Source organism: Manis pentadactyla, chromosome Y (assembly GCF_030020395.1).
Source record: "Manis pentadactyla isolate mManPen7 chromosome Y, mManPen7.hap1, whole genome shotgun sequence".
Classification (NCBI taxonomy): Eukaryota; Metazoa; Chordata; class Mammalia; order Pholidota; family Manidae; genus Manis; species Manis pentadactyla.
In genome coordinates, this window is record NC_080039.1 from 32,802,636 (window position 1) to 32,826,613 (window position 23,978).

Consider the following 23,978-nt stretch of genomic DNA (forward strand, 5'->3'; position numbering starts at 1 on the left):
TTTTAAAAAGAGTTCTACTCTCCATTATCCATTAAACCTATGAAAGTCATAAGCATTACTGTCTTGCTATCAAATGGCACATTACAGGCAAAGAAATTACACCTAGGTTTACTACTTAAGGAGTTAGAATTACTATTTGAGGACTACTTAATTTATTATGAAGAAAGTTCTGGAAGAAAAGCGTACATATATTGCTATGTAAAGCAAGGACTATATATTTTTATGACATCTCCAAATTTGCATTGAACTCTGCCACTGACGAGGTTCTTTCATGCACATCAGCTGTCTGTGAGGCTCTCTAAGACACCCAAATGGAAGCACTGTTATTAGCAGCACCTCTTTACAGGTGATTTGTGACAAGGTCCTGCACAAAAACGATTTGCTTGGAAGGAAGCATTACAGGGTCAACCCACAACTGAAACCCAACACTCTGAATTCAAAATCGTATGCCCTTTCATACAGCATTTTAGGACTCATTTATAAAGAATTTCTCTTGTCGAAAATATGGGAGGCTGAATTATCTGTCATTAAAAATACTGTTCTATACTTTTCAGGCTCATAAAATGTTTGTGTGAATTAATATAAAACACGATGGCTGGCTCACTTACACCCTAAAGTTAAAAGTACAGTGATTTGACATAATGATTTTGTATTTGGTTATGTTTGCAAGCTATGTTACACCCACTTACTAATTTTTCCATCCTTGCTACCCACTGGTCTTTAGAAATCCAGGCTGATACTGCTGTACTTGCCTAACTAAAGAGAGACACATAATGCTCAAGGGAGAACACGGAAGTGGGTGTATGGTCAGGATAATGCCGTGTGGCCTCTGAGAATAAAATATCCAAGTGATGGAGCAATTGCTGTTGCTAGGATCTACCACACTTTCCATATTGCCCAGTGGGGTTGGTTGATGCATCATGTTGTCACATGGCTTCAATAGGAGAGCAAGTTAGATTAAGAGGTTACTTTGAACTCATCTCAAAGGTATGGCCAGGAGATAAAGGCAAAGGGTAAGAAATGGAGGAGCTTCTTTTAAATTCCACCCTAGCATCATGCTTGATGGCAGAGATTATGATCCATCATAACATAACAGAACTTCCATTCGGTGACCGCTACTTCTGAAGCATCGTGCAGAACGTATCTTAATGACCTTAACGTGTTTAAGCACATGGATCTGTGCCTCTTGACATTTTCAGGCTCTCTTATAAAGAACTTCTGATAGCCCATCCACCTCGGCCTCAAGTGTCACTGTAATGCCCACCAGAGCTGGGGCACTGGGATCCCCATATTACACTTTTGGATAACTAAGAATCTTGAACCCCCCAAAGATGGCAAAATCCCCAAAAAGTCATGAAAATAGAGATTTCAGTCATTCATCGGATCTTACTTTGACACATGCCCTGATCTCACATGATCATAAAGAACACTTGGAAAGCAAGCAGTGGTACCTGCACGACCAACAGGAATTTAGGCTACAGGGCACCCTGGAGGCCACGTCCAAAATGAAGTCAGTTCCTTAACCTGGCCGTGTTTTATTCCCATTTCTCCCTCTTTCCCCCAAACGCCAGACACGGGCATCTATGACTGCCTCTCTGCCAAATCCACGTGGACGGTGTCAGCTTCCACTAGCTGTGGTCCCTGGGACAAGGACCGCTGCTCTCCACATATGAGCATCTTCTCCCCACCAGCCTCATCACGGGCCACGTGGGTCGACGCGGCATCCTGAGAGTTCAGAGCTTTCTTCTCTCGTCATTTCCGTCTTCATCTGCTTCTGCAGCTGCTCCTTGCAACCCCCATCCCAGAACTATCTACAGGCAGGTCAGCTGTTGGCACCTGACTTCTCCTTCACGCCTGCACACGGTGCTGTTAAAGTCCAGCTCTCCCCGCGCCCACCTTCCTCACCCACGTTCCGTGTCTCCCGCTGACCACAGGCACAGTCCAATCGCTCTAACCTGCTGTTCTGTTCTGGTTATGGGCCGCATTCCACCCCACAACCTGCAGACCAGTGAGCTCTGCCTTGACGCCACAGAGCCCTGATTTTGTGATACAGCACAAAGCTAATCCACAATTACTCCAAAGAGATCTGCCAGCTCGTCCTAATCAGTAGAACATGAAACCTCACTGTGGGTCATGGCCATTATTTTCTCTTTTGTCACCTACATTTTAAAAAATGCCTTTCTCAGTCAATACGCATTTTTTTTTTTTGGTAACAAGACTCATTTAAAAACTGCTGGGCTGTGGGCCCTCTTACAATTAAGCCTTCCCTAGACTCCTGCTTTCATTTCTGCTTTCCAGCTCAGTTCTTTATTGGGAATAGGACACGAACCCCAATTCCAGGCTGGTTGGTTGGACAATGACCCCCTGGGGGTCTCTTCCTGCTAGAGTTTCTGTCTGCATCCCAAATGGAGTCCATTTCTACATTCTGCTGCCTGAACCTGTGTGGACTGCCCGAATCTTCAATGGCAACTTGACCTGAGGCTACAGAAAAGCCACCGATACACACGGCCCCACGTCTTTGGTTTACAAGGACGGGACATCCCTGTCCTGTTGTAGAATTAATCACAAATGGGTACAATGGCAGGGACTTCTCCTCTGGCCTTCTACCCTTCAGGCCTTCTTTACCTCTACACAGATCCTACTGTCACCTACATTAGTTAAGTCACAGCCCAACTGTGCATTACTAGCATATACATGCATGTACACACACACACAGGTATGAGGAATAGGTACTGTGTGTATATATACATACTGATGTAACTACTCATATGTTTGTGTGTGTGTGCATGCCTGTATACATGAGGTGTGTAATCCAACTCCTTTCTGGGGAGCTGAACTTTTTTAGTTTTCTCCAAGTTTTCTACTTGATTGGCTGCCCTCAGAGAAGGATCAGATAAGCAGACACAGTTAGAATTCAGAGAAAAAAAAAATGTTCCCAGTGAACAGGTAAAGTTCAGAATCGTTGCTCTTTGCAGCCAGCTACCAAAGTGTCAAATGCTCATATGTTCACAATAACTCTGTTAAGTGAAGTCCTTTATTTTCCAACCATTTATAAAATTCTGTCAATTTTACTTTTGAAACATGTTAACCCAAATCCGAGAAATGGACTCACAAGGACTTGTATGCTATCAAACTGGCAAGAAAATCTTTTTAAGGAGAAAAATATAGATGATGTTATGTGTGTGCTTCTCCTTTACTAGTTTTTGGAAACACTCGGGAAAAAACTGGAAACCAGTGTTGAGGCGTCTGCCAACCGTGTCGTGTTGGAAAACCCAGAGGATTCCCCACGGGTGAGCACGTATGCGATGTGCGAAGCACCCTCAGAACGCTCCCCTCACGACGGTGCTCAGTGTACGCGTGTCATGGCTTGTAAAGTGCCACTGGGTAAGGACGAGATGCGCGTGAAAAGGCGTGGGGCACGCTGGTCACGGGGAAACTCAGCGAAGGGGGCACAAGCCACCTGCCAGGGAGGCAGCCTCGGAAACATGTGGTGAGGCAGTGCTCCCAACACAGAGCTGAACTGCACATACGTCGCAGAGCGGCAGCAGCGTGAGGAGCAGGAATGAGGCCCCACAAAGAGCAGCTTTTTGTTGTGAAGAGCTCATTACCCTGGAGGACATTAAACAGAGGTACTTCTCTGTAGACAGAAGAGTATTTCATATGAAAATGTCACTGTCCAGACAGACACATTAAAAAATAGAAAACGTGAATCTGCGTGCCCACTGTCAGCAATACTTTCCCCTGTGAATGATTTTTGTACTATTTATGTTAAGTACTAAGTACTAAGCTTGCCAACAGTATTAAGATGGGGGCACCGGAATCAATTCCTTGGACCCAACAATCCAGAACAGAGCCCAGAATGCACTTGGTCACATACTGGTATGAACCCCATGCAAAGAACTGGGGGACGTGTCATCCTTAAAGACTGAGTTTTATTCTTATTTGTTTGACCAGGGGCCCCCAACTAGTCTCCAAGTAGCACTATATCAGCGCATCAAAGGCACACGTTAAAGTGAGTCTCTTGCACAGCCTTGGGTGTGAGAGGCTTTGGGAGGCTTGCCGGCTACGTTTCTCCAGGTCAGCGGGCTGGCTACAGCCCCAGGACGGGCTGCCCAGGGGGCCAAGTGAGCCGCTGTACACGAAGCACCAGGAACCCCTTGTGAGGTACAGAGTTGCCCCATGAACCTTATTTGCTTTCATTTCATCTTTTGTGTTTCCTTTCTTTTTTCACCTCTTTGAACAAAAACTCCTAAAGCTTCCTATTGTAGGGGACACGTTAATGAGCCATAGAACAAAATCTCCTATCGAGGGGAGCACAGATCATTAGAAGGCATCCTGTGGAAGAGGTAAGAAAAGGAGGCATTGGAGAGTAGGGGGCGAGGAGGAGGCAGAGGAGATGGGGAGAAGGAGAAGAAGAAATAAAAATACAGTATGAATAATAATAAGCTGATGAAGTATGTATATTTCAAAATGCAGCAAAATAAACCTAAGTAACTGGTTATTACTAAACCATTATGTGTTTATACTTCCTTATGTTTATGAAGCATCTTCAAATTATTTCTTGTAAAATTATGACAAAAGACACTACATTTTACAAATCAGGGGACTGTCCCTTTGAGGGACAGGCCCAGTCTTACATTGGGTAGAAAACAAAATGCACACATGAACTTCCATCTCCAGAAAACCCGCCCAGCGTGTTCCCACTAAATCACGGCACTCACAGACTGCTCGAGTCAGAACCCTGCACAGAACCCTAAAATACTTGCTTTTTAAAGAACCACATATCCCCACTCTACTGAAACCCTCCCAACGCTTACAACTCTCTCATTACAGCCTGGAGAAAGTCACTAACTCATTTACACATTATCGCAAACTCATAAAAATAGGAAGATTTTTTTTAGAAATAAGTAATTCAGTTCTTGAAATGCACACTACTGGTGTTACTGTTCGTGCTTACTGGTCATGAAAGAAAGTCACTTCATTTCCATCAGAAGGCACCCCAAGGCTGAAGAAGGAAGGGGTCAGTCTTCAAGGCTGCTCTACTGCCGGAAAGACATTTTCAGTAACTATTTCCCAGTTGGGATCTGCTAGGCACACAGCATGGTACCAGGATACAAGAGGAATGGGATGAAATCCAAATAAACAAATAGCAATACACATAAATATATTTGTGCAAACAGTGATGAACCAGCAGATCAGGAAGACAGGAAGGAGGAACCCTCTATTTCTGCCTCCATGAGGAAGGACACAAGTCGAGATGCCGACACAAAGGAAGAGAGACTTTAGCTGGTCCCAAGCGCCAGTGGGGACATTGCAGACTAACACACGAGACAGAGGGAAGGAGGGCGTGCTCAGTGAGGGGACCAGCAGCCCGAGGAACCTCCGGATCCTTGCGGAGTGAGAGGGTAAGTTTAGGCACTGACTCAAGGGAGGGTGGCGGCTAAAGCCAGGTGGCAGTGACAGTCACAGAGAGGCTTAAAGCCAGGGCCTCTTCTTCTAAGTGTCCACCGGTGCCTATTCTTTAATTGTGATTGTTATTAGTTAGTATTATTACTATCTTTTAATTATTTATATTTATTTGTATCTTTTAATTTGAAGATGAAAGATCAATATTTTAAAAGAGAGAAAAAGGAAGGGGGAGGGATGGAGAAAGGGGCAGAGAGAGACGGAGGCGAAGACCGAGCGACCATGATCATGACTGAGTCTGCAGGTGCTGAACGCGTGGTCGCTGCAGCTCGCAGAGGGGGACACGGGCACGTGGGCACCGCTGATAAAGGCTACCCCAAGGTGTGAAAGACGCACCGGTGCCTGTGCCCGCACGGCTCTCTCACATGTCTGGGAACACAAACCGCACTGAGGGGGGCCCGACGGCCAGCCGGTGGAATCATTCCGAGGGTAGGAGCATCGTGGGGAAACGGCCCCGGGGAAGCACAAGGCCAGGAGGGTGTGAAATGGACACTGACAGACAAGGTGGGAGGCAAGGGTGTCCATCCAAGGAACACGCCAAGAGCGAGAGCTGAGGGCACCCTGCCACAGGGTGCCCAAGGCCTGCAGCGGGCGGGATGAAAGGCCGAGTCGCTCCACCCTGATGAAGACGAGGACTGCCTGGTGGTGGTGTGACAGTAAAAACAAGAGTCCCACAGGGCTGGGGGGCTAGCAAAGTGAAGGAAATGCTAGCTGCCACCACCGGAGCCATATTTACGGCAGCATTATCAAGGTCTTAGCACCGCGGGAGATCTCGGGGATCCAAAAGTGAACAAGACGTGATCCTGTCCGTAAGGCGCTCTTCGCGTAGCAGAAAGCAAACACGATTACACCGTGGAGTGACATCACAGAGCCTGGAACCACACAGCTGGGCAGGAGATGGCAGAGGGAGTGGGTACCTGCAGCAGGTAATGCCTGCAGTGGGCACCAGAGGGGGGACGCTGAATGAGCAGAGGACGGGGGCACCGGCGGTCCGACCAGCAGAAACACACATGGACACGAGGAAGGCCCGAGGGACCACACGTCTGTCTGCCTGAGCGTCAGTGCAGCCAGGTTCTCACCAGGAGGCATCTCAGGGCCACACATGGGCTCGTGGGCCACGCAGCTCTGATTCTGGCGGCCCGGTCACTAGCTCCAGCACCTTGGGGAAGTGTCCTCAGCTCCACACAGGCTCCTGATCTCAAAAAAGGGATAAAATGACTGCCAGCTCGTTGGGCAGAAAAAAAGATACAATCATGTCTCATGTTTAGTGCAATAGCTGGCTCAGACTGTTCCTCAAATTATTAAAACATCACGTGTTCCCACAAAAAGAGAGAAAAACGGTTCCAAAACTGATTTATACTGATTTCCTCATCATTTTAAAGTCTGGGATTGATCATACCAAGGCTGTCATAGTACAGATTTTGTTGAAAGAAACTTTTATTCCTGGTACGTGTAACTCAGTTGCTTGTGCAAAAGCCAAAATGTGACTTTTTTTTATCATCTCAGAAACATCTGTTTGGAAAGTTAGCACCAGCCAATGGCAGAGCTACCTACTTCTAAAATACATCATGTTTTGAGATTAAAAAATAGGAACTGAAATAAAGAAATAATAGAACAAACAATACTCAGATGAAATGCATTTGACAATTAACTATTCTTCATTACTGCAGCTTATGTATAATACAGTCTTGTTAAAAAGTAATGCTGCTGTCAAAGGCTACTACATTTTAAAGGCTCTTCTGCTTTTTGAAAAACACATAGAATCACCATTATTCAAGTCACATAATTGGATTGTGCAGTGAATTATTTGCAAGCTTTTCTTTAACGGGCATAGTGGAGAGCCACAGACATCAAATCCCCTTCTTCAAGCACAAAGGCAAAAGATCTCTGCAGGAAGATCTTTGTAGAAAGATTTTCCAGGTGGAAAATCAACACTGCCACCTGGCCCAGGACTAATTTCAGGGAAAATTTTCTCAAAAATCTGATTATGGGACGGCAACACAGTTCCAAATTCCTGTTAGAGAAAAAAAAAAAAAGACAGCTTAGGGCGTCAGACAGCTAGGAGTGCAGTGGGTTCCCAGGACTGAGGCTGCCAGGTGCTCCTTGCCTCATATGCTGGTTTGAGATCCAAAGGAAGACTTTCGTTCACCTTGTAAACAGGTAAAAAGCACAGAAGACCTCAGTGATGTATAGATGATAACAAGATTAAAGGGATTGATTGATCCTTGGAGAAAAATCCCTAAAGTGGTCCATAAACATTAGGAATTATAAAACACAGAAGCTGGTCTGGTTATAAAACTCCCCCAGTCCCAGGGTAACTGTGTAGCTTTGTCAATCTGCACACTGTGCTGATATACAGGCAACATCACTTTTGATTAGTAAGCAAAGCTGGTGTCTCGGGGCCATCTGGGGCTTTGTGGATAGGCACAACGGGACTCAGCCAGCTGGTTTATACTCCTTTGAACACACACAGGGAAATCGGTAACTGCTTGATGTTACAAAAAGCACCTTCCCGCTCACAAAGCCAACTCTCTATCCTGCTCTTTTTCTTTACCTTGTACGTGATGCAGTGGTGCAGAAATGGATCCCTTTCTAGAAGAAAGACAAGTTGAAAGTCTAACAGACTCGGGAAGGATCAGAGTTCTTATATTATGCGGGTGACAACAGAGCTGCCTCTTTGGAAAGGGGCTGTCACACATGAGACATTCTAAGCAGGTGACTGTGTGTCAGCAATTCTTCTTTTTTTTTAAGCATGTATTTATCTTCACCTAGATAGAGAACCACCATTTTCTAGGATGTCTTAACATTGCATTAGGTCATCCTTGGTCGATCTCATCATCACCTTATTCCAGAAAGTACATCAACGATGCACTGGCCATTTCCACGTTGAAGGCATGCCACACTGATGGAATTAATTCAGAGTGAGCTTGGATGAGCAGGATGGTCCCAGCATCCTCAGTGGAGCCATGAAAACATGCTGATCAACCCAAGCAAAACCAAATTGTGATATGCTCGCCCTAGTCCACTGACTGTTTCAAGTAATAGAGCAAAAGGAGTGATTCCCTCCAAGTACTTGAGTTTAGATGCCTTATTCGTAGGAAAATATCTCATTTTCATTTTATGCTTTCGTTTCTGCCTGGATACCCCACCTCCCTGAAGACGTGTCATCTTCAGTAACACAATTCTTGATGAGACACTCAAGTGCCACTTTATTCTGTGGTCAGTTATCAATTCCCTCAAGGTTTTCATATATCCAAAATGTGTTCATTTCCTTGCTAAGTGCTGGGGATGCAAATATAAGTATGACGTGGTTTCTGCTCTCAGTCTAGTACTTGAGAAAGACTTGCAAATAATTACAGTACACTGTGCTGTGTATCGTGACAAAGGAATACGCATGGCCTGGTAAGAACACAGAGCAGGGACCCAGAGCATGTTTTGGAAGAATCTGGAAAAACACCTAGATTAAATGTCTCTTTTAATTGTTCCCTTTCCTCAGATAATGTGTAAGGAAATATCATATTATTTTATGGTTGTCTAAGAGTTGATCTTTCTTTTTTTAAATTAGGTACTTATAGGAGTATATATTTCTTGGTCTCCAAATCCTAATAATAGGAGTAATACTTTTCTTTGAAAAATAGAGCTGTTTGTTGAGGAGCCGCTTTATACAACCATAGAACACATTTCTAACATGAAGAGTGTGACCACTGGAATTCTGAAGTCAAGAAGTGTCAGTATATTTTGCAAAGGGTCTTTCTGAGACTCATGAATGAAGGAACCTCTGAAACATCAAAATCAGTCTCTTGAGTTTTCCCCATGAACGTATATGAACAAAATCTCCTACGAGGCATTGCATCAGGCATCATTCAACCCCTGTGTCCCACAAGGAGGTAAAGTCACTAATGCTGGCTCATAGGGACTTGTACTGTACTCGGTTTCACTCTCACAGGTTTCAACCGGAACATTTCCTTTTCCTAGGTCTGCAGTTCTCGTCAAATCATCCCAGAACAATATGCACAGTGAGGACAAGAAATCCTTATTACCATAGCAATATGCCCACATCCATGGGTTTATATGTGTACTGAATACAGATAGACTTTAAAAACCAGACTACAGGCTATAAAGTATCTTAGTTATTCTGGGGTACACATATTCTAGGTTAATGCTGACCTTAATACCAAAATCGAATTTGACATTGGCTGAGAAAATCTCAACTGAGAAGGACTGTATCATTGCCTGTCAGAGAAACTACAGGTCAAATGTCTTGATCAACATCAGACCTTACACAAACACTGCCATTAGGCCTGTCATGTCTCACAGGCTCCCCATTACCAAGCACGATGTCCTGAAAACCATCACCAAAATGGTTGATAAAGCTGTTGATTCGTTTTCTAAATTTAATTTCCTCAGTAACAACTGCTGGCATTCACAAGCAGCCACTCTCAGCATCATAAACAACGATCAGATATTCTCCATGTAAACGAATCAGGTGGGATGAAAGACCTCCATACAGCAAAACTTAGTTGGGTTACGTGGAAACATAGCACATTCCTATTTCCAAAACATTATCACAGAAAAACTAATAAGTTCTCTCAGCTTCAGAATCTGAAGAAGCATCCCACTTACTCAGAGACTGTTCCGCAGGCCCCCAAAGTGGTCTCAGAGAGCCCAGGGCAGACAATACAAGCAATTCGTTTCAGAAGGAAAACTTGCTTCCTGAAGCCTGGTTCCCTATCAGCAGTGGAGTGTATAATTGATCGCCCAAATTGCAACCCTGGAGAGTGAAAGGGGGAAGGCTCATCAGATGGGATATAAGGCAACAGGTGTCAAGGGGAGCTGGCTTAGGTAAACATGCGGAGCCCCCAGTTATTACAAAGAAACTTGCTGGTTAAACTCAGTTATTTTTGCCTCCTGACTACATACAAGGTCATCTGGGGAGAACACACTCAAAAGTTGGTATTGTACACATATTCCTACATACACATATACACATTTACAGGTACAAATTCATACATATGCACACATCCATGAACTCAGATGCCTGAGCCCTCTTCCAGATTTCTGGAAATGGAGTGAATCTTGGACATTTTTTTTTTTTAAAAGCTTCCCCAAGTGATATAAAGGTGCAGCTGGGTCGAGAGGTACCGAAATGGACGATCTCCAAAGCCGTTCTCAGCTCTCAAATTCTGGGATCATAATTTCTGACCATGAATTTGCAGCACTTGGTATTGTCAAAGTTTTATAACTGCACAGTACTCATTTCTACAACACAAAGTATTTAATGCCAGTGACATCATAACCGGCATTTATTTGTGAAGCGTTTATAGTTTACAGAACAATCAGCATTATCTTTTTCCTCCCCTTACATTAAGCCCATGAGAAATTCAGTTTGGTTATTAGTATTATTTACTTTTTATACGTGGGGAAATTGAGGTTTACAAAATTAAATACATAGTTACAAGTTGTATTATACAATGAACATACAGAATAATTGAGCTTGGATTGTAAATGGAGATAGGATTCCTACTACACAGCTTTGAATCCCACTTCGATCATTTATTAGCTTGATAAGCTGGAAAAAATTAGTTTACGTCTCTGTATATTATCACTAAAATTAGAGTAGTAGTGATACATGCCGTATAATGTTGTTTGAGTGTTGCCTAGGATTTTACATGGCAGAGCTCAGCACTAAGCCCAATAAATATTAACATTTACTATTATTGGGCATAGTGATAGTAAATATTAACATTTATTATTATGATCAGTATTACTGCCATTCCTCCTCCTCTACTTCCTTCTTTTACTATAATTGCTACAACTGCTAAAACTGATGCTAATGCTATAGGCAGAGTAAACGGCCCTTCAGACAGACAAGCTTCATTACAGTAAAACCCTTTGAGGTAATCTCTTCCCACACACTGTCCCCAAATCTCTTCCCACACTCTCCCCAAAAAGCCAAAATGAAACATGCACAATCTCCACACAGGACACTATGTGAAGTCAGACACCCCAGAGATGTACCCGTACTGAACGGTGGTAATCTTTGGCCCAGAGACCAAACATTCAGAGTCTAGGCAGCTGCTAAGCTGGACTCAGAAGCCTGGGTGACCAGCAGCCCCAGCGATGCCCTGCTGGCACGTGCCTCCTAGAGAGCACTTTATTGATCAGCTGCAAGGAGTGCAGGTAGTCGGCACCTGCAGCCGCAGCACCCGGGACTGGCTGCCGTGTTTAAATCGAGGCCACCTCTTCCTGGGGACACGGCTGGCCAGGGCTGGAGGATGGTCCCTGGCACGAGGGTCTGGCCGTTTCTGCCCAAGGAGTTGCTATTGTACAGGCAATCTTTGTTTCGACACTCCTGGGGACGGCTGACCCCTCCTGGGAGGTGCGATGCAATGTGGCCCCCACCACCCCGCCCTCCTCCCCTCCCAGCCTCTCACAGGAATGACACTGTGGAGTGAAGGCTGCCCTTCACAGCAGAAGATAACAGCCAAGGGCACCCCACGCGGGTCAGGCAGTCCCGTCAAGGCAATGGGGTTGTGCCATACATGACTGAGAAGCAATGGAAAATAAATTCTGAGGATATGTTTGCCTCCAAAATGCTATTATTTTATGATTGTCTAAGAGTTTATTTATTTGGAAAGTTCTGTGGGGCTGTAAAATATGACTAACTTGTCTGTCTTCCTAATGGGGTGCCTACAACATGAAGCTCAAGGAAAAAAGTGATGATGTCTCAAGTTCTATCCATGTCATTTTTGTGTTGCAAATTAAATTTGTTATGCCACATTAGCTCAAAGATATGAATATTTTAATAATGCCAGAACCATACAATGCAATAAAAATGACTTCAAATTTTAAAATGTATTCAGTTCCAAGGAATTAAATTTCGTGAGGATATTTCTATTTAAATAGAGAAAAGGTATTCTAAATTACTGTTTTCAGTTTTAATTGTTTAATTTCATCCTTATTTCAGCACTACAGTTTCAACGCTTAAAACATTAAAAATAATCAAATGCTTCATGCTAAATAGTAAACTATTTAAAAATACTATCTGATTTAGTAATTTAAAAATTTTAATATCAACATTATTATGGTTAAAGAAAATAGTAACAGTTACTATGTGACAAGCAGTATTCCATATTTTTTAAAAATATATTGACTCATTTGGCTCCAGAAACATTTTAAATTCTAAATGTTATCATTACCTTCTTGTACATATTTACAAAACTTCATAGATTATTTTGTTCTTGTCAATTAAATGTTTTTGAACATTAACATTGCTCTGGTTTAGGAAGACAGTCATATAATAAATAGTTCTTACTGTGTCACAAATGGTATTCTATGCTCCTTACATGTACAGACTCATTTAGCCTCCTACACATTCTATAATTGAGAAGCAGTCAGTATCTCTACTGTATAATTTATGGAATGAAGGAACAGAGAGGTTAAGTAACCTTCCCAAGGGCACACAGCTGTAAGTTGTAGAGCCTGGATTTGACCCAGACAGTGTTCATGAATCAGGAGAAACAAATGCTGACTTAACTTAAGCCATACCCATTAAACTTTCAGTGTCTGAGGGTATTTGTAAATGTATCAATGACCATGCAAATTGAGTAATTTTAAATAGAATGGATTTGACTTAAACAAATGCATCTTGTTTAAAATCCAAACACGTAAGGCTCTTGTCAAGCACTCACCCTGAATACGCAAGGCACGTTCACAGGGCCCCAGCAGCCTGGCCTGTCTCGTTCAAAGGAGTCTCATATTGCTGACACGCTCCTGGAAGGGAGATAACTGAATTAGCAAGCTACGTAGAAAATGAGTCTTAGCCCTCAGACTTAACGTGGTTTCAGCCCTGAAACAGAATTTCCCAGCTTTGCATCAATTATTTTGTCAGACCTCTTGCAGTCATTTATCGGAAAGCATTCAGTGCGTGCGTACTGCACGCCATTCCCTCTGCTAAATCCTGGGCCTTTGAAACAGTAAGTACACTTCCTTATACCTCTAACACTGTATTGAATGAGCAGGTATTTGGTCTTCCCTGTAGCCGAGAAAGAATCCAGTTTACAGCAAATGTTGATTCTTTGCCTCTCTATGGGATATTCAGCAACATACCTTTGAAGGCAACTCCGTAAGAGCTCTCTCCTTTCTCTGTAAAATAGTCCCGATTCATGCGCTGTCTAAACTCTTCCCCCATGCCATTCCACGCTGGAATTCCACTGGCCGGCATTCAGTAGAAGTTGTGTTGTTTTCACTGTGATCTGAACCCAAGGACTGGGTTGGGCAGGATCCCCTACCACCCTGTGCCTCCTTCCACTGGAGGCGGAAACTCCTGTCTTAGGATGGCTGGGTGTCATCTTTCTCCTTCATTAGACTGCACCCTACCTGTCTCGTTCATTATACCCACAGGGCCCAAGACAATGCCCACACACAGAACTCTCACTGATACCGCTGAATGAATATATTCATGGAAACAGGTACATTCATAGAAATATAGTCATAGGTTATGGAGACAGCTCATAAGCTCTTAACGTGACTGTGCTGAATGAAATGCTTGGAAGTCTGAATGCTGATACATGTGTTAAAAAAAATCTATCATATTACTTCATAGACATCCTTGCGCTTAGTGCATTTAATAATTTGAGCACAGAAGGCCACTGCATGTCATAATTTATCAGTTTACTGAGATACAAATTTCAATAGCTTGGTTGTTAAAACTGGTAGAAAAATGTCATTTAGGTGGTGAAAAAGACTAGTAAATAATTAAACATCAATATCTAATATAATCTTTGCTCTCTTTTCACAGGTGGGCACTGTTATGTGCCAAAATGATATTTATGAGTCTGGGCCACTGGATAAGATGTCTGGAAGCAAGATTTGCAAAAAGGAGTTTAACATACACTTAACAGTATTAGGTCATTGACTATAATCAAGTAATTGGCACTTATTTGGCTAGGTTATTTTTTATTGATGGCTTTTTGGTTAACGCTTTGTGTTCAATTTGACATAGAAATCTCTAGAAGGCAAATTACATGTTACATTCACCTCCACATGTGATATACATACATATGTTTCATGAATATTTATTTTACATGGGTAGTCAATATTTTGTTTCTCTAAGTTTGTATTTGTAACCTCTGAATTTTCTAGGATGATATGTGCTTCTTTGGAAATAAGAAAAATATTTTATTTGTTCAAAAACTAAATTCTAACAAGAATAGAAAGAACTTAAATTTGTTCGCAAACAATTCCCCCTTGAATGTGAGTGTATTCACACAGAAAAATGGTTTTAAAGCTTGTTTTCTTGTCCTAGAGGTTGAATTAGCAGTAGCTGTAATTATGAGAGTTTTTGAATAAATAATTACATTAGTTAATACAGTGGATTATATTTTTATTTTTATGCTTTTTAAAATATAGTTTTCTTCACTAAAAAAACAGACTTGATATATTAAGTAATGGCTATTTGGTACCTCAGTGAACATTTTAAATAAACATCAGAAACAATCTAAACAAATGACTCTACAACCATTTGATAATTTTACTCAGGACAGCCTTCTACCTTTGAAATCAGTATCATATTCATCTATCTTTGAAATCAGTAAGTACTGTACAGAGTAAAGGTGGAGGCAAACAGTGAGACAAAAATGACCTTCATTAATCCAAGTCATTCTCTTTTAGATGTTTATTTAGTTTTATATAGTTTTAAATAGAGATTTCAGTCATGACTCAAGCAAGCAACACAGAGCGGCCCTTTCCATGCAGCATGTGCAGACTAAAGTAGATGATGAAAATGTGATCTGAAAACTTTCTGACCTGTCTCTGGAGGTGATTTGGAGAAAGCTGGAATGCACCTAGTGGAGAGCCCGCTCGTCGCTACCTGGACTGGGGCCCCGTAGCCCTTGGTTCTCTCTCGACCCTGGGAATGACGGCCTTTTGCTGGCATTTACCGCCTTCCGTGATGTGCAGTGTGCCGTTCTCACCGGCCAGCGGGGGTCGGACTGGAAACAGTTACAGGAGACCGTAAACGTCCTGCGGATGCCAGGACACCCATTTTCCCATGCGGGTCCGACCCATCTGGCATCAGTTCTTACGGGATTACGCGCGTCATCTTGGAGGCCAGCCCACCACTCTTGTGAAAGTCACTCATTAACGAAGGGCAAACATTCCCGAGAATCTGCTGTGCTTAACTGCTGCTGTCCTTTTAATTGGGCTCCTTGAGCAAAATCAAGGATCACAGTTTTCTCAACAATTTGAGGGCAGCCAGTGGGGAAATGAGAACGATAACACAGTGACTCCGGTCTCTCAATGGAGTCTACAGAAAGCCAGCCTCTGTTCATTCCGCCAGGGAACGGTTGGGGGGGTCAGCTCCGAGCTCCGAAGAACCCGGGTTTCTCTCCCTCAATACCCATGCCACCCAGAAGTGTCTTAGCTTGTGTGAGGCCACTCTCTCCACCCACTGCAGAGAACTGGCTGTGCAGGCTGAGACGAGGAATGTAACATGACTAGCAAAGAGTATGGGCTCAAAACTGTTGCCTGGCTAGTCTTGATTGTACTATTCTTTATGCACAGGACATGTAATCAAGCACCGAATACAGCAGGAAACTCCAGGAGTATTTGTCCAGCCCAAGAGCTTCCAGGCCTTGGCCCACCCCTCATCCTTCACCCTTGGCTGGACCGAGGATGGATCCTGATACACATCTGACCGATAACATATTCTCTCTACAAGAAATCTGGCCTCTGGGAAAAGGGATGCTATTCTCTGTGCTCTCTGGTTGAACTGAGGCTGGGTAAACTTCAGGACTCAGGGACCCCACGTTAGGTTATGAGTGCCTTGGGAAGGAGAGAGCAGATCCCCTGAGAGGAAGGGAAATCAGAGATGCTAGAGCGAATCTCCAAGACCCCAGAAATCAAAGGGGAAGCCTGGTTCTTGAAGGCTTTCCACTTCTTAATGCCAGTCCTCCATGCCTGCGTTCTTCCTTGGGTTCTACATTCTAATGATAATTCTCTTTGTCCACAAACAGTGATTTTCACTTTTTTCTCTCAGCAACAAAAGGGGTCCCAAATAATTTGGGCAAAGACTCTCAAGAATAGACAGTTAAAAAAAAAAAAAGAGAGCTCATTATTTTACTTTCTCATTTTATAAGTAGAAGCCACCAGTCAAACAGTCTCATTTTAGGCATAGCAGGAAATTTCTTTTCTCCCCTTTTCCTCCACGCTGAGTACACAGGACAGTATTTTCTGAGCAGAGCTACCTGACGGGCCCCTTGCTCCGGGCTGCCCGAGGTACCTACCTCACAGAGAGCAGTTCTCAGGAATGTCAAACGGATTGCTATCGGCAGGGTGGTCACAAGAGGCATAGAGTAAACACCATACAAATGTATGTTAGATAAACAAAAACAAATGCAAATTTGACATCATTTCTTTCCTCTAACATGAAGTGCATAGAGTTTCTGTGCTGAAAAGGTATCACAGTGATTTGCCATTCTAGCACAGAAAAACAAAATAGGCATGAATTAAATGAAAGATGAATAATGACCGAAACCACCCGAGACTCCCACCATTATATACGAACATCTAATGACAGAACCTGGGAGGATGGTAACTTTGGGCATAAGTGGGGTCATTGAACCAGTGAGCTTGTCTACCTGGTTATGAAAGTTTCCTTTGTTAATAACTGCATATCAAAAGCATGCCAAGAGTGGGATAATCTCCCACAGGTGAGGAGAGAGAATAAAATACTGGAAAGAAGGCTTGGTGCTTACAATGAGAACATCAACAGGGCTAAGTGGCTTCAGTGCAGCAATTTGGAAATAACAAAACTCCTATGACGCAGGTGACCTGAAGAGAGGCTTCCCCAGGCTACAGATGCTGTTGGAATGACGTCAGTCTTGACATTTCTTTGATTGACAGAGAATGACTTGTACGTCTTCATTATTTTTTAATATATCTGCCTAGGGATCTAGAGCAGTTCACCAGAACTTGGGAATTTTTTGTCCTAGTAAGAAGTGAATGAGTACATACAATTCAACAAATATTGCCCATAGAACTATGATAGTCTTATAGTCCCTACTCTGCCACTTATTTCCTAAGAAGGCAAGCTTCTGACCCATATTACCAATTCCAAATAGGAAATGTATCTGATTAGCTTGAGATATTACACCATTTCTGTCTGAGAAAGTCAGTGAGCATCTTGTAAAGAATGCTTTTGAAGGTGTGTATTAATGGTATATGTATGTACGGTTTCAAAATAAACTGTGAGATACGTTAGTGGGCACTTATTAAGTAGTGTTTATACTTTCTTCCAAAATGCTTTAAAATGAGAGGTGCTACAAAGACATTTGGCACCCCTTCTTACTTTGCAAAACGTTTTGGTGAAAGGCCACTGCCATTACGGTCATTCCTGTCATAAACAGACATTTACTAGCATGTATTTCTCTGAGCCTAGGTGTAAGGTAAGATCCTTGCTGCGACTGTGAGTCCTGCAGGGAAATGCATCACAGGGCAACATTCACATCACTTACTCTGGGGAGCAAGAGCGTTGCACCATCTGTAACATTCCAAATATCCCGGGATACGAGAAAGCTGGACAAAACTAATTCACCGCTGAACAACATTTATGCCGAATAATATCCATTGTTCATCTAAACCTACCTAACATAGCAACCACGTTCTCAGTGCAGCAAACATCACAGTCCTGTTCTTATTTCTGGGGGGGTGCATTATGCAGTTTTATCTAGCTAAAAGACCAAATAAAATGTTTTACACAGGGATGACAGCTGAATTTCTGCTTGGGTTTAATCCAACGCTTATTTATGGAATTCTGCAGTGATTACTGACCGCGACGGCCAGGCCTCTTCCTAGGGAGCCTTGCCCAGCCAGCTCCATGGCGACCTGCTGATGCTTCCTTTCCTGGGTGCCCACTGCCTGTGGGGCACATGCTCATCCCGTCGTGGTCTCACACCCACGTAGCACGATTCACTGTTCACACGGACTCTTCCGGGGCCATACATGTCATAAAAACAAACGCAGCAGCAGTGCTTTTCCAAGTTTGAGAAGTGGACAGGCAAAGAAATTTTCCACTAATACCATAAGAAAAGCCTCCTGGGAATGTTCTCCCGTGGGACAAAATTTTTAAAAAGAGAGAGAAATTGACAGGAAACGGTACAATGGTGGCCCTGTAACACCCACTGAGTGCCTGGTCCAGCCATACCTGCGGTAAGCCCTACCTCTACACTTCTCGATTCTTTGGACTAGCAGTTTTCTCTTTGCTGAAGCCAGTAAGATACCTGAAACACACAGACCACACAATTCCCAACTCACAAAAATTTACTATGCTTGAGCTGCCTTCCAGATGCTGGCAAGAACCGAAAAGTACGACACACTCCCTGCCCCAAATGAATCCTGAACACGGAGAGTGGAACACCTCAACCGAAATTAAAGGTCTCAAATGCTATCTCAGTGCCTCCTGCAGGGTAACAGAGAGGAGCATACGGTGAAAGTGGACAGAAGGTAGCTGCATGTAATCCGAAAGGACACTCTGATTTAGGCCCTGAAGAACACACAGGACTTGACAGAACAGAAAGGTGTGCAAGGGTGCTCCAACAAGAGACAACAGCCAACTAAGGGCAGAGAGTTTCTCTTAAGATGTTTTTTAAATTTTCTATTACCTAGCCCAGTCCTTGTCATATATTAGATGCTAAATAAAGTTCATTTAAAGAGAGACCAAAGGCATGAAGATACAAGATTAGATTAGATTAGATAATATGATTTATTTGGAGTGAGGACTTTGGTACCTTGGTCAATGACATGATCCCTTTTTATAACATTGCTCATAATGGGACTTACGTTCTTTTTATCATAACCTACTTTATGACATAGCTTCCAGGAAAAGCAGTGATCAAAAAGAGTTACTGCTGTTATGGAAATGAAATGGAGAAAGGGTAGCTTTAATTAATTGTGAGGCAGGTGCTTTTCCAGATGTGAACAAGTCCTCTAAATAAATACACAAATTAATATGTCACATTTATTAAGGACTTTTGAATTTTTCAACTAAAATTATAAATATCTAACTATGAATACAAATTTACAAATTTGCACCAGAGAAAGAACTGGAAGAAGTAATGGGAGGCTCTGAAACTCACAGTGACTGAGGAGCACAGTAATCAACACGTACTAAGAGCTTTTTGTGTCATTCATTCATTTTTGAAACAGTGTAGGAAAGATAGATTTTGTACAGGCCTTAGAATTAGGGGGACTTGGACTGATAATGTCACCTCTGTGTGGGTGTGGGAAAATTATTTTAATTCTAAATTCTCATCTATTATATATCCCTTCCTTTTATTACTGCTGTAAAAGTTAATACAAGGCAATGTGCAATGAAGGGTCAGCATGTAATGGGCAGTCAGTAAGTGTGGTAATTATTAATAAAGAGAGTCTAATAAAGAGGAGCAGATGCTCAGGAAAGCAAAGCATTTTGCAAAAGCAAGATAGACCAGAATTTTATTTTGTCTCTTTGAAATGAGATGACAAGGTAATTGGATACATTAGCAGTTAGTGTGTTTCTTTTAATAACAGCATTATTGATTAGATCCTGTACTCCAAATTAGAGAATTTTGGCTAACTTTGATGAGCCCTAAGGTACCAAAGGGGACACTCTGTTTATCACTTGGTAATATCACTTCTCTGACACCAGTATTCTTTCCCCAGTAATAACCTCTACTGTAAGGAAGTTATTTGCAGGATAACAAGAACTATTTCTCTCCACCTGTACAAACTGTGAACCATGCATGTGGCCAGGTTGAGGTAAAAGCTGCACCGCAACAAATTACACAGGGCAGAGAATACAGATTTTCTTCCACTGGACCTTTGGAAATATTTAAGACTCTGTAATACATTGGGATCCCACGTCCACCACGTGGCTACCAAAGATCTGAACCCCTCTTCTAAAAAATACAAAAATCATGAAAGATTATCTTACACTTATATGGAATAGCAACTGTGGAAACAGAAACACTCAAAAAATCTTAACTATCTCTTTTCTCCAGCTCAATGTGTAATATTATATTTGGACCCTTTCCTATGTTAAATCAAAATGAGGCTTATAAATCAATGTTATATTTTTTAAATGTTGCTCTTTAATAGAAATAACCTGGTATTTAGATTCTGTGCCACGTTAGGATGACCTCTAATTATATTCTCAGATGTATCCGATCACAAATAAATTACTCTTCTTTAGCATGTCTATTTTGAATTGCTTTCAGATGTTATCAAAGAAAAGTTGCTATCTACATGCACATATAAGAGATATACTACACATTTAATTCATATATTTTTAGAAAAATTCACTAGTGCTCCTTTAAATAGTTGGTTTTTCTAGGCATACTTCTAATGGAAAAAGCAGGCGCAATGGGAAAAAAAAAGGAACTTACATTAGTGAGAACTGTTTGGCTTGCAAGATTTAGAAACTCATTTCTATCTAGCTGAAGAAAACAGAAAAGGGTGAGTGCGCTGAGGGGGTGAGTCAGGGATGGGCACAGCTGCACCCCACAGGCTCAAGAAATGCCGTCACACCCAGGCCTGCTTCCCTCTCTCTTTCTGAGCCCCGATTCCCTCTAAGCTGCTTTATTTTCCGGACCGGGTCCCTCCACGGGGCGGAGCTCACTGATGACTGACTGCTTGTGCTCCATCCCTACGGAGAGTGAACTGCGGGAAGGGACGCATCCTTTTCCTCCGTGGTTTAGACGGGAAAGTGCCTTTCTCTGAATTCGATGGTGCCCTCAGAACAAGGGAATGCTTCCGCATGCGATGTCACCGGAGGCCTCTGCAGCAAGGGTACTGTTGTGTGCCCCAACGGTGTGGCCACATTCCCCTGAGACTACAGCGTGTGCACGTAGCCTTTACAGTTCACTGGCATCAGCACAGGAAAATCTGGGGGGTGATGTGATGGGGTGAGGACTTGGCAAATGAGAGGGGGCTGAGGGTGCAGCATGGCCAATGATGGCACGCCCCACAAAGGTTATTAACAAGTCTTAAGATGCCAAAAATGGCAAATAAAATAACTACATGGAGAACAGACAGGAAAAAGAGATTAGACTCAGGGAGTCTGGGGCAGAAGTGTGGCCAGCACCCCTTATCCTACCCACCTCTCTCCCTCTTCATTGACTACACGATAAACGCCTGTGGGCGGGAGCTGGGACGGGGAAAAGGAGCACGCAGGTGCGCACACTTTATTCTTGGGCCAGGTACTCCAGCAGGTACCTTCCAGAACTAAGGGTTTCTCTAGCGCTTACACCCGGAGCACCTGTGTGAGGCTTAGTACTAGCACATGATCATGCCTCTCTCTCACTAGACTCTACATCCCTGATGGGGAACTGAATTCTCAGCAACTTTCTTTGCCCGATACCAGCAGTGTTTACTACACAGTGGATGCTTAACAAATGTTTAATGGTAAATAAGCCAGTTCAAAACTAAATTACTAAGGAAAATAACGAAAAACAAGTCAATTACTGAAAAACGTTCTTAGAGAGCAATTAAATTACTACATACATCATGAGTGATTTACTCAAATCCAACATTAAAAACATAATACTTATGGATCATCTGCTACGTACCACGTGTTCCATTTGGCGCTGAGATTACGGAGACAGATGTAAATTTCTTCCCTACTTTAGAGAGCTGAACTATTTAATTAGTTGCATTGGAGAAAAAGAGAGACTTCAAGAGACAGTTTAAATTGGTTCAAAAGCATTAAATTATGGAATTTTTGGAACATTTTTCGCATGAGACTTACATTTGGTGGGATCTCTCTCACCAGCAGCTGCAGTCAAACAGGTGATCTCATCTGTGCTTTAAGAAGTGGGTCACGTAGTCGCGTTCATCCAGGCTGCCCAGTGACGAACTTTTCATCTGTCTTCCGCATCAACCTGCTGGCGGTGCCCAAACGCAGAAAAGCACGGCTTTGCCACCCCCTTCCCGGATTCTGGCTCTGTGCCGCTTGTCTCTCCTTAAATTTTCCATGCCACCACATAGTTTCGATCACCAGATTACCCCACAAGTTAGTGCAGGGCTTCACAGATTTTAGTGCACACAGCAGTCAGCTTCAGGATATCTGAGGCCTGGGATTCTTCCTAATGAGCGTCCTGGACGCTGCTCACGTGGGAAGACGCCACTCTAACGCAGAGTTAAGAGGGCAGTGCACAAGCTGATGTGCATTTGGCCTTCCCCTCGTTAAATTCAACAGGAGTGAAGAATGCAGAGTAATGTAGTTGCGCTATGCTCAGGCATTAGGGTGTCTACAGCATCAGCTGTTTCAAAAGGCTGCTTATGAGAAGTAGACACAAAGTATCTTCCTTAATCACTGCATCCTGGGTTCTCGCTTCTGATAAGTGTTGTGTGCCAGAGCCCAGGCCGCTGGCCTCCCAAACAGGGGACAAAGCAGCAGCCCGGGGTAAAGGCCATTTGGGAAGCTCCCCCCTCCTCTTAAGGCAGAGACACTCTTGCACTGGGCAGATTATCTCGTTAGCTTCCTTCAGTGAGAGCAGAGCACATCTATCCTTCAACAGCGGAGCCTGGAGAACCTTCCATCAGGAAATCTGAGGCTCCTCTACCCTTGGTTCTGATGAGACAGGGAAGACGCTGTTAAGGCAAACAGTTGTCAGAGTCCTCTGAATCTGGGTGGCGATGTCAGCCAACATCCTAGTCACCATTTAAAGCTACTTCTCAATCTATCCAGAGTCAACAGTGCCATGAGCGGAAACAGATGGTGTTTGTTGACAGCCTGCTCTGTGGCACGAGCCTTACAGCTTGGCGCCAATTTGGATTTTACCATCCCATTTTGCATTTGAGCCACCTGGGAAGGTAAGATTATGCAACCTGCCCAAGGTCACACGGCGCCAGCGGACTGAGGACGCGAACGCGGTGCAGAGCGTTCGTCCGGACTTTGCACTAATGCTTACGGGCAAAGGAAAGCACCAGGCAGCAGCGCTTGAAGAACTGAGCGGAACCGAACCCAACCGGTCCCTGCAGCCCGCCCTTTAGGGAGCGCAGCACCGCCCCGAAGGTGGGACAAGAGGGGAAGCCACTTCCTGGAGGCACACGTGACGAGTCCAAGCACTTCCGGAGCGCGGCGCATGAGGGTCGCTCAGGGTCACTTGGACTCTCAGATGAGGGCGGGCCCGCAGGTGTCGCTACAAGGCGCACAGGAACTGAAACTTATCCCTAAGTGTCGGAAGACAACGTGACTCCGGACGAGAAAGAGCTTGTCCCTTATCCGCGCTCGGGGACACCCAGGTCACGCGGCCCAGTGCGCGCCACCATGTTGCGTCCGGGTGTTTATATAGTACAGGCGGGCCTTAGCGGATGCCGTCGTGACGGGATGACGTCACATCCCGCGCCAGTCGGTTTGCGCCAACTCTTTGCGTGTGACCTTCCTGGGCGGGCTCACGGCGAGCGCAGTACAGCCCTGATAGGCGGAGCCGTTTTGAGTGGCGGGCAGGCTGCGTTCGGGTAAGGGAGTGAAG

At 43.6% G+C, this 23,978-nt stretch overlaps 1 protein-coding gene and 1 long non-coding RNA gene across 3 annotated transcripts in view; one reads left to right on the forward strand and one right to left on the reverse strand.

The window, feature by feature from the left end:
- Positions 1–23,486, reverse strand: part of LOC130682141 (uncharacterized) — a 243,152-nt gene extending 219,666 nt beyond the window's left edge. For both annotated transcript variants that reach the window (XR_008995422.1, XR_008995423.1), the window contains exons 1-2: positions 22,250–23,486; positions 13,158–13,239 (exon numbers count right to left, since the gene is read on the reverse strand). This is a non-coding gene — a long non-coding RNA (uncharacterized LOC130682141). The remainder of the gene's footprint in view (positions 1–13,157; positions 13,240–22,249) is intronic.
- A 126-nt stretch (positions 23,487–23,612) lies between these two features.
- The window catches only part of LOC130678813 (patatin-like phospholipase domain-containing protein 4), a 29,257-nt gene continuing 28,891 nt past the window's right edge, over positions 23,613–23,978 (forward strand). Inside the window, exon 1 of the mRNA XM_057496285.1 lies at positions 23,613–23,964. Coding sequence (XP_057352268.1) covers positions 23,774–23,964 — 191 coding nt within the window. The 5' untranslated portion in view covers positions 23,613–23,773. The remainder of the gene's footprint in view (positions 23,965–23,978) is intronic.